General features: G+C 40.4%; 1 protein-coding gene across 2 annotated transcripts in view; it reads right to left on the reverse strand.

Annotated features, from left to right (window-relative positions):
- The window catches only part of scube1 (signal peptide, CUB domain, EGF-like 1), a 79,106-nt gene that overhangs the window by 3,533 nt on the left and 63,369 nt on the right, over positions 1-12,204 (reverse strand). For both annotated transcript variants that reach the window (XM_067427238.1, XM_067427236.1), the window contains 9 exons: positions 9,589-9,711; positions 6,925-7,041; positions 6,712-6,834; positions 6,508-6,627; positions 4,933-5,043; positions 2,295-2,411; positions 1,529-1,687; positions 1,227-1,430; positions 933-1,094 (listed from right to left, as the gene is read on the reverse strand). In XM_067427238.1, the coding sequence (XP_067283339.1) occupies positions 933-1,094; positions 1,227-1,430; positions 1,529-1,687; positions 2,295-2,411; positions 4,933-5,043; positions 6,508-6,627; positions 6,712-6,834; positions 6,925-7,041; positions 9,589-9,711 (1,236 nt within the window). The remainder of the gene's footprint in view (positions 1-932; positions 1,095-1,226; positions 1,431-1,528; positions 1,688-2,294; positions 2,412-4,932; positions 5,044-6,507; positions 6,628-6,711; positions 6,835-6,924; positions 7,042-9,588; positions 9,712-12,204) is intronic.

Genomic DNA, 12,204 nt, shown 5'->3' on the forward strand with positions numbered 1-12,204 from the left:
TTTCTTGTTTTCTAAAGTGTGTATTTGGTCTCTGAGGAGTGACTGAGGGTCTGGCCTAGAGATGTGTGATGTGTCACTAAACACTGGCAACAAGGTCGCGTGTTTGGATTTTGGAGGCATCACACACCCCTAACATGTCAGGAGTGCAGTAACAGCGTTTGCTCACTTAGCCCATCTTCCAGAGATGAAATATGGATTTGTCTTTCATTTAATTTATTATATTTTATTCCTTTTATATTTCCTTTTACTGAAACACTAAAGACTCAAGATGAACGGCCTACGAACTCCTTGTGAGACTTAAAGCTGGTTTCTGCTTTTGAAACTGCAAACTATTCTTAAGTAAATTTTTCTTTTAATTAATTGCAATTCTGACTCTTTGTCTTCATTTCTTCACTACTGGTCCTGGGTCATAAGCTGTTAACCCCTAACACTACCATTGTATTTAAATGCACAACCTGAACAGCTAAATAACAAGATAAACAGAGAAGTGTCTCATGATGTTCATCGGTTATGTATTATGGGATTGTTTGGACTTTTTTTATTCCACAAGGGTGAGCTAAAACCAAAGTGGCCTCAGTTAAGTCAATTGAACAAGCATTACAAACATTTGTAAAGAGTTAGTCTTGAATATATAAGAATCACCTAATAAAGGTGTCAGTACTGAGGTGTGGTTGTCAATACTTTGAGCCTGCTCAAATGGTTAAAAAGAGCTGCTACTAATTGATCCAGACTTCAGTCCTTCATAATGAATCTGGCATTTGCATGATAATGAGCAATTCTGGGATTTTTCTGACCCTGAATTTCAAAATGTATTGATTAATTTGAAAAAGCGGTGGTCTTGCATTAATCAGCTCCAATAATCAATAGGTGTGTCATTACCATCACAAAGCTATTCATTGATTGAGTTTTTGATACCGTGTATCCACACACACCTCCGCACTCAGAGACGTTCTTGGCCCCTGCGATGCCCTGTCCCTCGGTGCTGGGGCAGGGCTCGCACGACAGCTGGCCCTCCCTGTCCTGATAGGTTCCTGGCGGACATATGATGCATTGTTCCTGCTCTCCGCTGTAGAACGTTCCCACACCGCAGCTGACTAGGAGACACCCGAACACACAGAAACGCATCCAAACACACAGATGCAAGATTTATGAAAGTGTCTTCAAAACCAGATCAGAAAACAAAAGCATGATAAAACTCCGCCAACCCCTTTTTCCAAAATGCTCACCGCACTTCCCGTCAGTGAGGACCTGCCCTATACTGCAGGTCTCATCTCCCTCCGTCTGTCGCACAGCACGCTGAGCCACCTCGTACGCCGTGCCGGAGAACTGAATGTAGAACTGCTGTTTACTGATGGACTTCCTTAGGGTGCGCATGGCATTCTGCAGCCTCTGCTTGGTCTTCTCACGCACACAGTCCACATTACATGAATCTGACACATAAATAAAGACAAAAAACATCACATTTATACTCTAAAATCACAGATGGCATGACACGAGAACATAATTAACTAGAGAGATCCACTGTTACCTGAGGCTTCCTCTTCTTTCATTTCCATCTCAAACTCTGCTGTGATGTGGGAGACTTCCTTCGAGGGAGACTTCCGGCCGCGGCGCCGCTTTTTAGAAGAGTCGCACTTCAGATTCACAAACGTCACCTGACAGTCGTCTGTGCAAGGGAACTGGCCAGCTGCTGAAAGGAAAGATAAAAGAGGAAGAAAAATGAAAAGGAATAAGGAAAAGGAGAATGGTAAATAAAACGGGAATAAGAAAGAGAGGATTAGGAAAAGAAGAAATAGTAGAGAGGACAAATAGGTAAAAAGAAACGAAAATGGAAATGAGGAAGAAAGAGAGAAGAGAAAGGGAAAAGGAAACAAAAAGGTAGAGAAATTAAAAAAAGGGAAAAGAGGACAAAAACAGAAGAGAAACAGGAAATGGAGAATAAAAAAAGAGAAAGGAACAAGTAAAAAAGGAAAAGAGAAAAAAGGAAATGAAATTAAGCAAATAAAGAGAAGAGACAATTAAGAAGAGAAAAGAAAGTCAAAGAAACAGAACAATGAACAATAGAAAACAAGAAAAAACAGCCAAAGGAGGAAAGGAAAAGGAAAGGAAACAAAAAAAGGACAAAATAGAAAAGGAACGGAAACAAAATGAAACGAGAAAAAAAGGAAAGAAATCAGGAAATGAAAAGTGAAAAGAAAGATTTGTAAAAGATGAATGAAGAAATGTAAAGTTAAAAGGAAAAACAAAAGAAGAGAAAGAGTAATAGTGTTGAATGTGCAGTGTTTGCTGCTCACCCTGCAGCCCCTGTTTCCCCATGTCCCGGTGCTTCTCCTTGTTGCGTGGTCTCAGATGGCACTTGGCGTCTTTGATCTTAAAGCGCGCTTTTTGCTTCACAGGCTGGGCCAGCATCTCTGATGGACAGGAAATCGGCAAAGTCTCACTTTCACTTGCACGGTTTGGATAATAATCATGGAAAACAACAAAATATGAGGCCTTTTTGAAATCCAACATTCAAGCACACTAAATCTGTCCTGTGGGCTGAGCGGCCCTTTCCAAAGTATTAAAAATGTGAGTATCTAGTTTAGCACAACAAGTCCAAAGTCAGTGAGGGAATGAAGGGTCAGCAGTTGAAGCGCGAACACACTGCGGTTGAGGACTTCAGCTGGTCTTCTAAAACCATCGAGCGTGTGACGGTTTTGGACCCGGCTGCAGGAGGTTTGGTTGTGAACCTTTCAGCAATGTTTTTTTTTTTTTCAGAATGTGTGAATCGAGCGAACCGTCTGTTTACTCATTCTCCCCGGGCCCCGTGTAGAGGCCCTCAGGAGCCACTGTGGTAGAATCCCGTCTGTGTATTTCAAATCTGTCAGCATGTAGATGTGCGGCCAGCACAGAGTCATTTACTCAGGTTCACAGCATTCCTATGTATGCCGTCCAAAACAAGAAGCGGCGAGTGTGCATGCGAGAGTATTTCTAAGCAGTCTGTCTGTCTGTCTGAGACTTGCTTAGCTGTCCAAAATCTACACAACGAACCACATGGGGAATGTCGAATTCTGAGAGCCGGGAAAGAGAGAGTACTGGGGATAATAGTAGCGTGTTTGTGAACTCAGCAGGGTTGAATGATAGGACCTGTACTAATTCGCCTCACAGATCTCTGTATCTGAGCCCTTTCAGTGATCCAGTATCTGTCATGCAATGTAATGGAGTGGAACACGTCACGCTACATGATTCGTTTACAGTTGTCCTGTCGGATCTCTGCTGAAGGGGCCAGAAAAGCCAGAGAGGCATTTTGAGACAAGGCGAATGTGTGTGAACGTCTGCGTCCTTTCCCTGAGCCAACTGGAAGGACATACTAGACTCATAGTACAAGGAAAGGAAAGGAAATGAAACAGGAAAGGAAAAAAAGAAAGAAAAAAGAGAAGCGTGCAAGGAAAGGAATGAAAGGAAAAGAAAAGAAACAGGAAAAAGTAGAAGAGAGAACAAAAAGGAAAGAAAAAGAAAGGAAATAAAATGAAAAAGGAGAAGCGTGCAAGGAATAAAGGAGAAGAAACAGGAAAAAGGAGAAAAGAGAACGAAAATAAAAGGAAAAGAAACAGGAAAGGAAAAAAGGAAAGGAAAAAAGAGAAGCGTACAAGGAAAGAAAAGGAAAAGGAATGAAAGGAAGAGGGAGAAGAGAGAACAAAAAGGAAAGGAAAGGAAAGGAAAGGAAAGGAAAGGAAAGGAAAGGAAAGGAAAGGAAAGGAAAGGAAAGGAAAGGAAAGGAAAGGAAAGGAAAGGAAAGGAAAGGAAAGGAAAGGAAAGGAAAGGAAAGGAAAGGAAAGGAAAGGAAAGGAAAGGAAAGGAAAGGAAAGGAAAGGAAAGGAAAGGAAAGGAAAGGAAAGGAAAGGAAAATAAACAGGAAAGGAAAGGGGGAAAAGGAAAAATGAGAAGAGAGAATGGAAAGAAAAGGGAAAGGAAAAGGAAAAGAAACAGGAAAAATAAGAGCGAACAGAAAGAAAAGGGAAAGGGAAAGGAAAACACAAAAGAGCAAAAGAGTAAAAGGAACGAGCAGAGGAAACGAGGAAATGAAAAACCAGGAAAGGACAGGAGAACAAAGAGGAAAGGAAACAAGAAAACATTAAAGAGGATGAAAGAATGAAAAAAGAGAAGAAAAAACTTGAATGAATGAAAGAAAAAGACAAAGAAACAAAAAAGGGATGGAAAGGAAACAACGTTACAAAGAAAAAGAGAAAACTAAAAATAGAAACAGGAAAAAACAAGAGATGGGAAAGGAAAAAACAGAAAGGAGAAATTAATATAAAAACTGAAATGAAACAGAAAAATCTGGAAACAAAACGAGAAAAGGGAGAACAGAAATAGGAAAGAAAAGATAAAAAGTAAAGGAAACAAATAAAAAAGGAAACAAGAAGTAGAAGAAGAGGAATATGAGAGTTCAGAGCCCATAAAGGGATGGAGTGATGCGCTTTTGGGGAAAAGCAAAACACAAAACACACACAAGGGGACGCAGAGGCATTGACGATCATTTCCCCCTTCACCCCGAGTCCTTTTACGAGCTCCGTACGAGATGAATGAGAAGAGAAACGGGAAAGGAGGGAAAAGAAACAAGAAAAAAAGAAAGACAACTGAAAAAAGATGTGGAAAAGGTAAAAAAAAGGGAGTGATAAAAAGAAAGAGAGAGAGAAAGGAAAGAAGGGAATGAAACAGGAAAAGGCAAGTGTTCTGCCATTTGTGTGAAAAGATAAAAGATGTAGTATACTAGACTCTGCAGTGCACACTTGTCTTTTTTTACAGAGCATTACAGTGTATGTTAGCTGTAGTTTAATGCATTCTAGAGGCTTCTGTTTGCAGTGCACACTAGACTGCAGTAGATGCGTGTTTAATGAGAGAATGTGGCCAGAGCTGTGCAGATAAACTCAGAGAAGCGAGATACATTACCTGTGCAGGTGTGAAGGGAGCTGCTGCTGGAGGTCGTGGTGTTCTTCTTCAGAGGAACTTTACCTGGCTGGACGGGCACCCCGCAGCTCAGAGTGTAACTGTTCTCAGAGTCTAAATCACACACACACACACACACACATTGAGAAAGCTTTTAAACAGATGTTCCAGGTGCTGCATGCACCTGAGTATTGTTTCGTCGGGTTGGCTGTCAGGATGACAGAGTACTGGGAAGTTGTCTAGAGAGTCATTGGCCTGACTTCGGCCTTGCCACAAATCGTCCAATGGCAGGCTGAGTATTTCTGTTGGCATGAGGCTACAGACCCCGAGTGAACAGGATTAAAAGAGGTTTTATACAGCTTTAGTGCTCACTGAGTGAACCCGAGGAGACCATTAACACACACACACACACACACACACACACACACACACACACACACACACACACACACACACACACACACACACACACACACACACACACGCACACACAAAGATAAACACTCAGATTTGCATTGATCTAACTTACAGATGAAATTTAGATTTTATTAATTTGATTTATTCTAGTATACACTACTAGAACACATTTCTGATTAGTGCATACTTATTTATACTAGATTTTATAATGCGTATTAGCTTTTATAATGTGCACTTCTTTTAGTAGTTCAGTATAAATATTTCTGAAAATATTTTATAGATGTTCTTCTTTTTGTAGTGCAAACTATACTGTATAGATTATTATTATTATTTTTATTTAATTTTTGGGATTATAGTGAGTGAGAATGTGGCCCTTGTGTAAGAGCTGTGCGAATGGACCACCGTTTAATGAATCAACACTTGTCTGAAAGTTACTTCTGGTTGTTAATATGTTTATGCACATTCCTCTAAGCCGATGATCCTTGCATAAAATTTGTCAGAGACAAGTTTTGGGGCGTCTAACTCCTTAATACCTTTACCAAAGCTGTCCACAGAGATGATAGATGCACGTATGAAATATAGCCACAGTGTTCTTTTCTAGTCACTTTCTAACTGAATTTCAAAAAATCACATTCACATGATTCCTCTGGTCAGGCCATGTGTACACATCTTGCCCTTTATGGTTTTTTTGAATAAGGTAATGCTAGAAAGTTTAACGTCTTTACAACAGTATTAATAAGACTGTGAGTTTCGCATGCATAATTATCATGCACTTCCTCATTTCTGGGCAGTTTTTCCTCATTCCATCAGTCTCTTCATCATCAAGCTTCTTGATTTGCTTTAAAATTGCATAATGGCTGGGAGCTGAAACCAAGCTTGACTAAATGATCCAGGCATGCAAATGATGTGATGTAAGGTTTGAACCGCTAGAGGGCAGCAGAGGGCAAAGACGGTTCGCGCCAATAGCCATAACTTAGAGAGCTGCTTGATCTAAACAAATATGTTCCTTTCAGATGTATGAGAAATTCAACAGATTAAGAGATTATAATGTGCACTAAAGCTAAACAAATCAAACTGCACCGAATGTATCCGAACAACACAGAATAACATGCAGATCAACTGACTTCCACAGAAATCCCCCCAAAAATGAAGGTCACTAACCTGCCAGGAAAAGGGCGTTTGATGGACAGGACAGGGAACACACCTCTCCTCCACCTGTCTTGGTGCAGCTGAGCTGAGCGCGAGGTGCCGGCTTCCCATTCGGGAGGCATTTTACCGCCTCTGAGTGACAAGAGAGGTGTGGTTACCGTGGAAACGACAAACATTATGGGATATTTTGGGACGGGGGACGAAACAAGGACCTACCAACACAGTCTTTCTTGTTCCAGTGGAGCTTTTGTCCAGGAGGACACACACACTCGTAACTGCCCGGTGTGTTCACGCAGCCATACTCACAGCTCCCGTTATTAATGCTGCACTCGTCAATATCTGTTACGCACAGATGTCAGTTTGTCCATCAAAATGTAGATTTAAAAAAAAAAAAAAAAACATTGGCGTTTATTGAGAATGTGAACTCACCGCCACAGTGTGTGAGGCCATAGAGGCTGTAACCTTTGTGACACACACACTCAAAGCTTCCCGGGTAGTTGATGCAGATGTGGTCACACGTCCTCTCAAAGGAGCACTCGTCAATATCTGCAGAGGACAAAAACACACATTTACACACTACACCATCAAAGCAAATCACTTGTGTGTATTCGTTTCCTGTCTTGCAGTAAAAATGACCCCACAATAGTGATTTGACCAGAAACTGTGTATCCTAAAAAAACGTTTTGTTCTTGGTTACATTGGTGCCGTGACCCGGATGAGAGTGACGTTTAGAGTTAGTTATTAGTCCTCCAGGTTACATTTTATTTTAAGGAGTCTGTGTTACAGTGTAACTATACATGTAAGTACTGAGTAATAATAATTAACTAAATGTACTTACTATAGGATTAGGGTTAGGATTAGGGTGTGGTTTGGGGGGTAATACTTTATTTTACAGTGTCATTATTATACGTCACATGTATTTATTATAGTAATAACTATAAATTATGCATAATTGCATTGCAAATAACCATTAACCTAACCCTAACCTAAAGTAAGTACATATAGTTACTTAATATTAGTCAGTAGTTAAATGTATAATTACATTGTAACAAAGACAGCATAAAATAAAGTGTAACTCATTGTGGTTAGTTGCATTTAATTATGCATAATTTATAGTAATTACTATAGAAACTATACATAGCAAGGACATTGTAAAATAAAGTGTAACAGACACATTTTGGTTACGTTTTCCAAAGCCAAAATCCTGTCAGTGTAATTAAATATACGTTTATATGTCTTAAGGATGTTTGTTAAAATCCAAAATTGTAAAAAAAGCATATTTTGTAGTACAGATATATGCATGATACCTCAAACCATGCATGTTGAAGCAACTTTTTTCTTTCTTTTTCTAAGTGATTTTTCTTTTATCATCTGAAAAAAGTTGGCAGAGATAGCATAGAGAGAGAGAGAGATCCATGTAATAAAGCATCATGGTAGTCAGCTTCAGTTAAAGGTAGGGTATAGGTGATTTCTGAGAGAGGCTAGCAATAGCAAGCTAGCTTTGAAAGAATAAGATCCCATCCCCTCCCTTCAGAGTGTCTCCAAAACCATGCCACCTTCAAAACACAAGAACGGAAACAGACAGAGCAGGGTCTGCAAAGCGTCAAGAGTGACGGCGTTAAATTACCTCATGTCTCAGTGCGCATAATATTACTATAATAATGAATATAGCAGCTTACAAAGCTCTAGTTGTAGCACCTGACTGCTGCAGATTCATTTCGCCGTTGAGTGTGTTAACTTAGAAACGCATAAATATGAGTGAGAGGACGTGAGTAAAACGTCACGAGTTCAGTCTCATGACGGTTACGATGTGGTGTGAAGGCAGTTGTTTTGGTTCAGGAAGAACTGTAAATGCAGTTGTTGTTTGTGTGCGGTTCACTGTGACGATGTCTGTCTAAAACTCCTCATGTGGCGCTGCTGACGTGAGATGTCTGTCTGCGTAAGCAAGGTGTTGACAGGCAGGTGGGATGCCATATCGATTGAATTAACATTTTTTGGTTCTGAGAATATATATTTACATGTTTTAATATTTATACCACTTCTATTATTGATTGGTATCAGGATGTGAAGAGCGTTTCAACCAGTATAACAAAAAGTTTATAATTGTTACATTCATTCTCCCACACCCATAGACTACACTGGCAGCTATTTTCCCCTGATTGATTTTTTGGCATGAAGGGAATAGAAAAGCAAATGATTGAAAACTAAAGATGTACCAATATAAATATAGTGGGATAATATACAAGAAGACAAGAATGACAGAAAGGCTGACAGATCTTCTTGGCACAGCTGGCACATCCACAACATTGCGCTTCACCAACACACCCCTCAGTAAAAACACACATACAAACCCCACGCACTGATTAGTCGGGAATAGGGTGGTGTGGTGTTTTGGTTTAGCTTAATAAAATAATTTCTGTTTGTACTCCCACTCGTGCTCCGACATGCTTGTAGGAATCTGCCACCATTCACCTCCAGTAAACTTAACTAAACACACACACACCTCATACGACGCAGAATGCTTGCCAGCATCCCAACCAAACAGCCTGTGCATGAGGTGCTTTTGAGGTATGGGACGCGGTGTGTGTGTGTGTGTGTGTGTGTGTGTGTGTGTGTGTGTGTGTGTGTGTGTGTGTGTGTGTGTGTAGACAGCATCTCTATCCACATCTCGCCCAATGTATCAATGGCTTTAAAATAGCTCACCCCAAAATTGATGGGGTCTTCCAGAATGTTTTACAGTGAACGGTGAGTGTTCAGCGTTTTAGCAAATTGTGGCCACATACTAATTCATTGTGTAGGCTAAAAGTAGGCAAAATCAGTGAAAATGAAATAGACGTCTAACCATAGCCCAAGAATAGACTAGTCTTCTAGAACATGTCAAAGAAATGAAACCAAACACCTTGTTATCTCTGGTGACTTTGCTTACATGATGGAATATCAAACAGCTCAAGTTATTTTGGTAAAAACGACAAAAATTCAAGGTTATTTTGTCTAGAAGTGGGTTCCTCACAGCCGGACTACATCAGGTCTATAGTTAACTGAGACAGTGAAATGACAGCTATTGCTAGCTGGTTACTGTAAAAAGGGACTCACCTTGACAGGTGCGCTCGTTGGTCAGGAGTTTGTGTCCTTTCTGACAGCTGCACTCAAAACTGCCCACCGTGTTCCGGCAGAAATGATCACAACCTCCATTATTCTCCAAACATTCATCAATGTCTGCAGAGAAGAGAGAGAGGTGATGATGATAATGGTGTAAAACACTGATACTGGGGTGTAAAACCGGCACAACTATTCTCATAAACAGCTTATTGGATACATAAACAGTTTTCCAAAACAGGCAGCCATATACACAGCTCCACAACATCATCTTAAATATATCAGCCAACCCTGGCACGCTGTCCACAAACCCAATAAAAGCTAATCCCGTCAACAAATGTGTAGGAAACTGTGTATGTGTGGAGTTTGGGGTTTCCTCTGCAGTTATTTCAGTAGCTGCAGCAAACACGCACTGGATCAGGTTTGCACTAATATTAACTGAACTGAGGTGGGACAGAAAGTTTCCACTAAGCTTAAGACACATGCTAACTGAACACGGGACGATGCTTTTGGGAAACGCACCGCAGATTAATAAATACAATTCCAAATCTTTTGAAGTCAAACAGACTTTTGGATCCCACAGTATGTAATAGTTTAACACTTAAAAAAAATAATTAAAAGCTCGAATGAGAAATAAGCTACATGAAGCCTAAACAGTTTTTAATTGATTTGATTAAAGGTATAGTTCACCCAAAATCATGTCACTCCAAACCCGAAAGACTTTGGTTCGTCTTCAGTACACAAATGAGGATCTTTTTGATCTCAAGTCTCAAGACGCAACTGACACTTTCTACACTTCAAAAAGTTAATAAAGGGATCGTAAAACGAATCTTCTGAAGAGACACACTCGCTGTATATGATGAGCAGATTTAATTTAGACTTTTATTCACATTTAAACATTTATTAGAGAATATAAACAAGCTCAACCGAACCTGCTTGATGCGAGAGAAACCTCATTGGTTCGTGCTGAAGCTCAAACGTGCTGCGTAACACGAGAATTAATCAAAGTTATCTTCATTTGTGTCCCAAAGATGAACGAGTTAGGAACAACATGAGGGCGAGTAATTAATGACAGAATTTTAATTAACAGAGACAATTTCCAAACTGGAGCTGTGAAACCCGGCTGGATTTTAAAATACACATAATCTTACCCTTACACCATCTGAACCATTCGTGTCTACTGATATTCCTCCAAAAAAGAGAATAAAGAGAACAAACAGATAATAGAATAAGCTGATGTGCTAAATAAAACAATCTACTGTTCTTGTGTCAATCTGTGTGTTTTAACATCTTAACAAACCTCTCCACGCAGAGTTCAGTGGTTCAGACTTATCCTGTGTCTGATAAAAGCAAGTGTGAGCCTGTGCCGTGAGGTCAGTCGGTCTCTGTGACCTAAAGGAAGTGCTTTATCATCCATGACAGTTTATTTCCTGTCTACCTGTCAGATGTGTGTTCAGGTCGAGTTGCTCTAAACCGTATATTACGATGCCATCATATTAAAATATCATCAGAATCTTTGCATTGGAAAGATGCTGTCTAGGAGGCGGTGTATCCAGCTTGATAAGCAACATCATGCTGATTCATTAAGAGAATAAAAACTCATTATAGTGCAAATGACATAATGGAATGTTTAACGGTGATTTAGCATTCACACTTCCCTAAAACACGCTCTCACACACATGCACTTTATTCCAATGGCTCCTTAGCGCAGGCAGGGGGCTAATGATATTCCACATAATGAAGTTTAATGGGACTAAATAAGCTTTGAGTTTAAGCAAACATTGGACATTTTTCACATCTGTAAATGATAAACAACTGCAGGGGCGAAGACTGAGAGGCCGAGAGGACTCATCGGCATCGATTTTCGATCGGAAAGGAGGAGAGTAAACACTCACGCAGCAGTCAGAAACGTGCTTATAAAACAAGTGCTACGCTAACTCGATCTGATTAGAAAGAAAGAAAGCAAGCAAGCAATGCAAGAAGAATGTGGAATCCCCATGAGCTCTAGAGCGAAGGTCTGACTCTGTACTCAGGGATGTGTGTAGCCTTACCAAATATTTAGAGAAAAAAGCAATTAAAATTAATACATTTGTGGAAACATGAACCTCTACAAATAAGTCAGGACAGAGTTTTCAACAAAAGGAGCGTTTTTGCAGATCGTTTTCAGGAGGCTCACCTCAGGCTAGCTAATCTCTGAGAAATGCGCTGTTGAGCGCGCCAGTGTATTTTTTGGAGATTTAAATGGCCTGTTTTATTTGCTTTGTTCATAAAGGGATTTTGCCATGTAATAACACAGGCGCTGCTTGTCCAGAGCCGCCAGGAAAAACCAGCGTGATTTCGCCCCGACACTTAAACTGTTCGGAGCGCGCGGGGGTCCGTTGGGGCCGGTGTCATCCGAGGTGATGCCGCCTGGCTGCTATTGTGCGGATTACTGGGCTCTGTGTGTATTAATACAAATAGAGCTCAGTGTCCCGACAGAGAGAGAAAGAAATGGAGAAAACAGGCCTGCTGTATGACCCTTCTCAGCCAGGTCTTTTCACAGTGATGATTGGTGCTCTGAGGACAGGTGAGCTTGCTGAAAAGACCCAATAACATCATTAACACAGCCACTAG

Source organism: Pseudorasbora parva, chromosome 20, assembly GCF_024679245.1.
Source record: "Pseudorasbora parva isolate DD20220531a chromosome 20, ASM2467924v1, whole genome shotgun sequence".
NCBI classification, from domain to species: domain Eukaryota; kingdom Metazoa; phylum Chordata; class Actinopteri; order Cypriniformes; family Gobionidae; genus Pseudorasbora; species Pseudorasbora parva.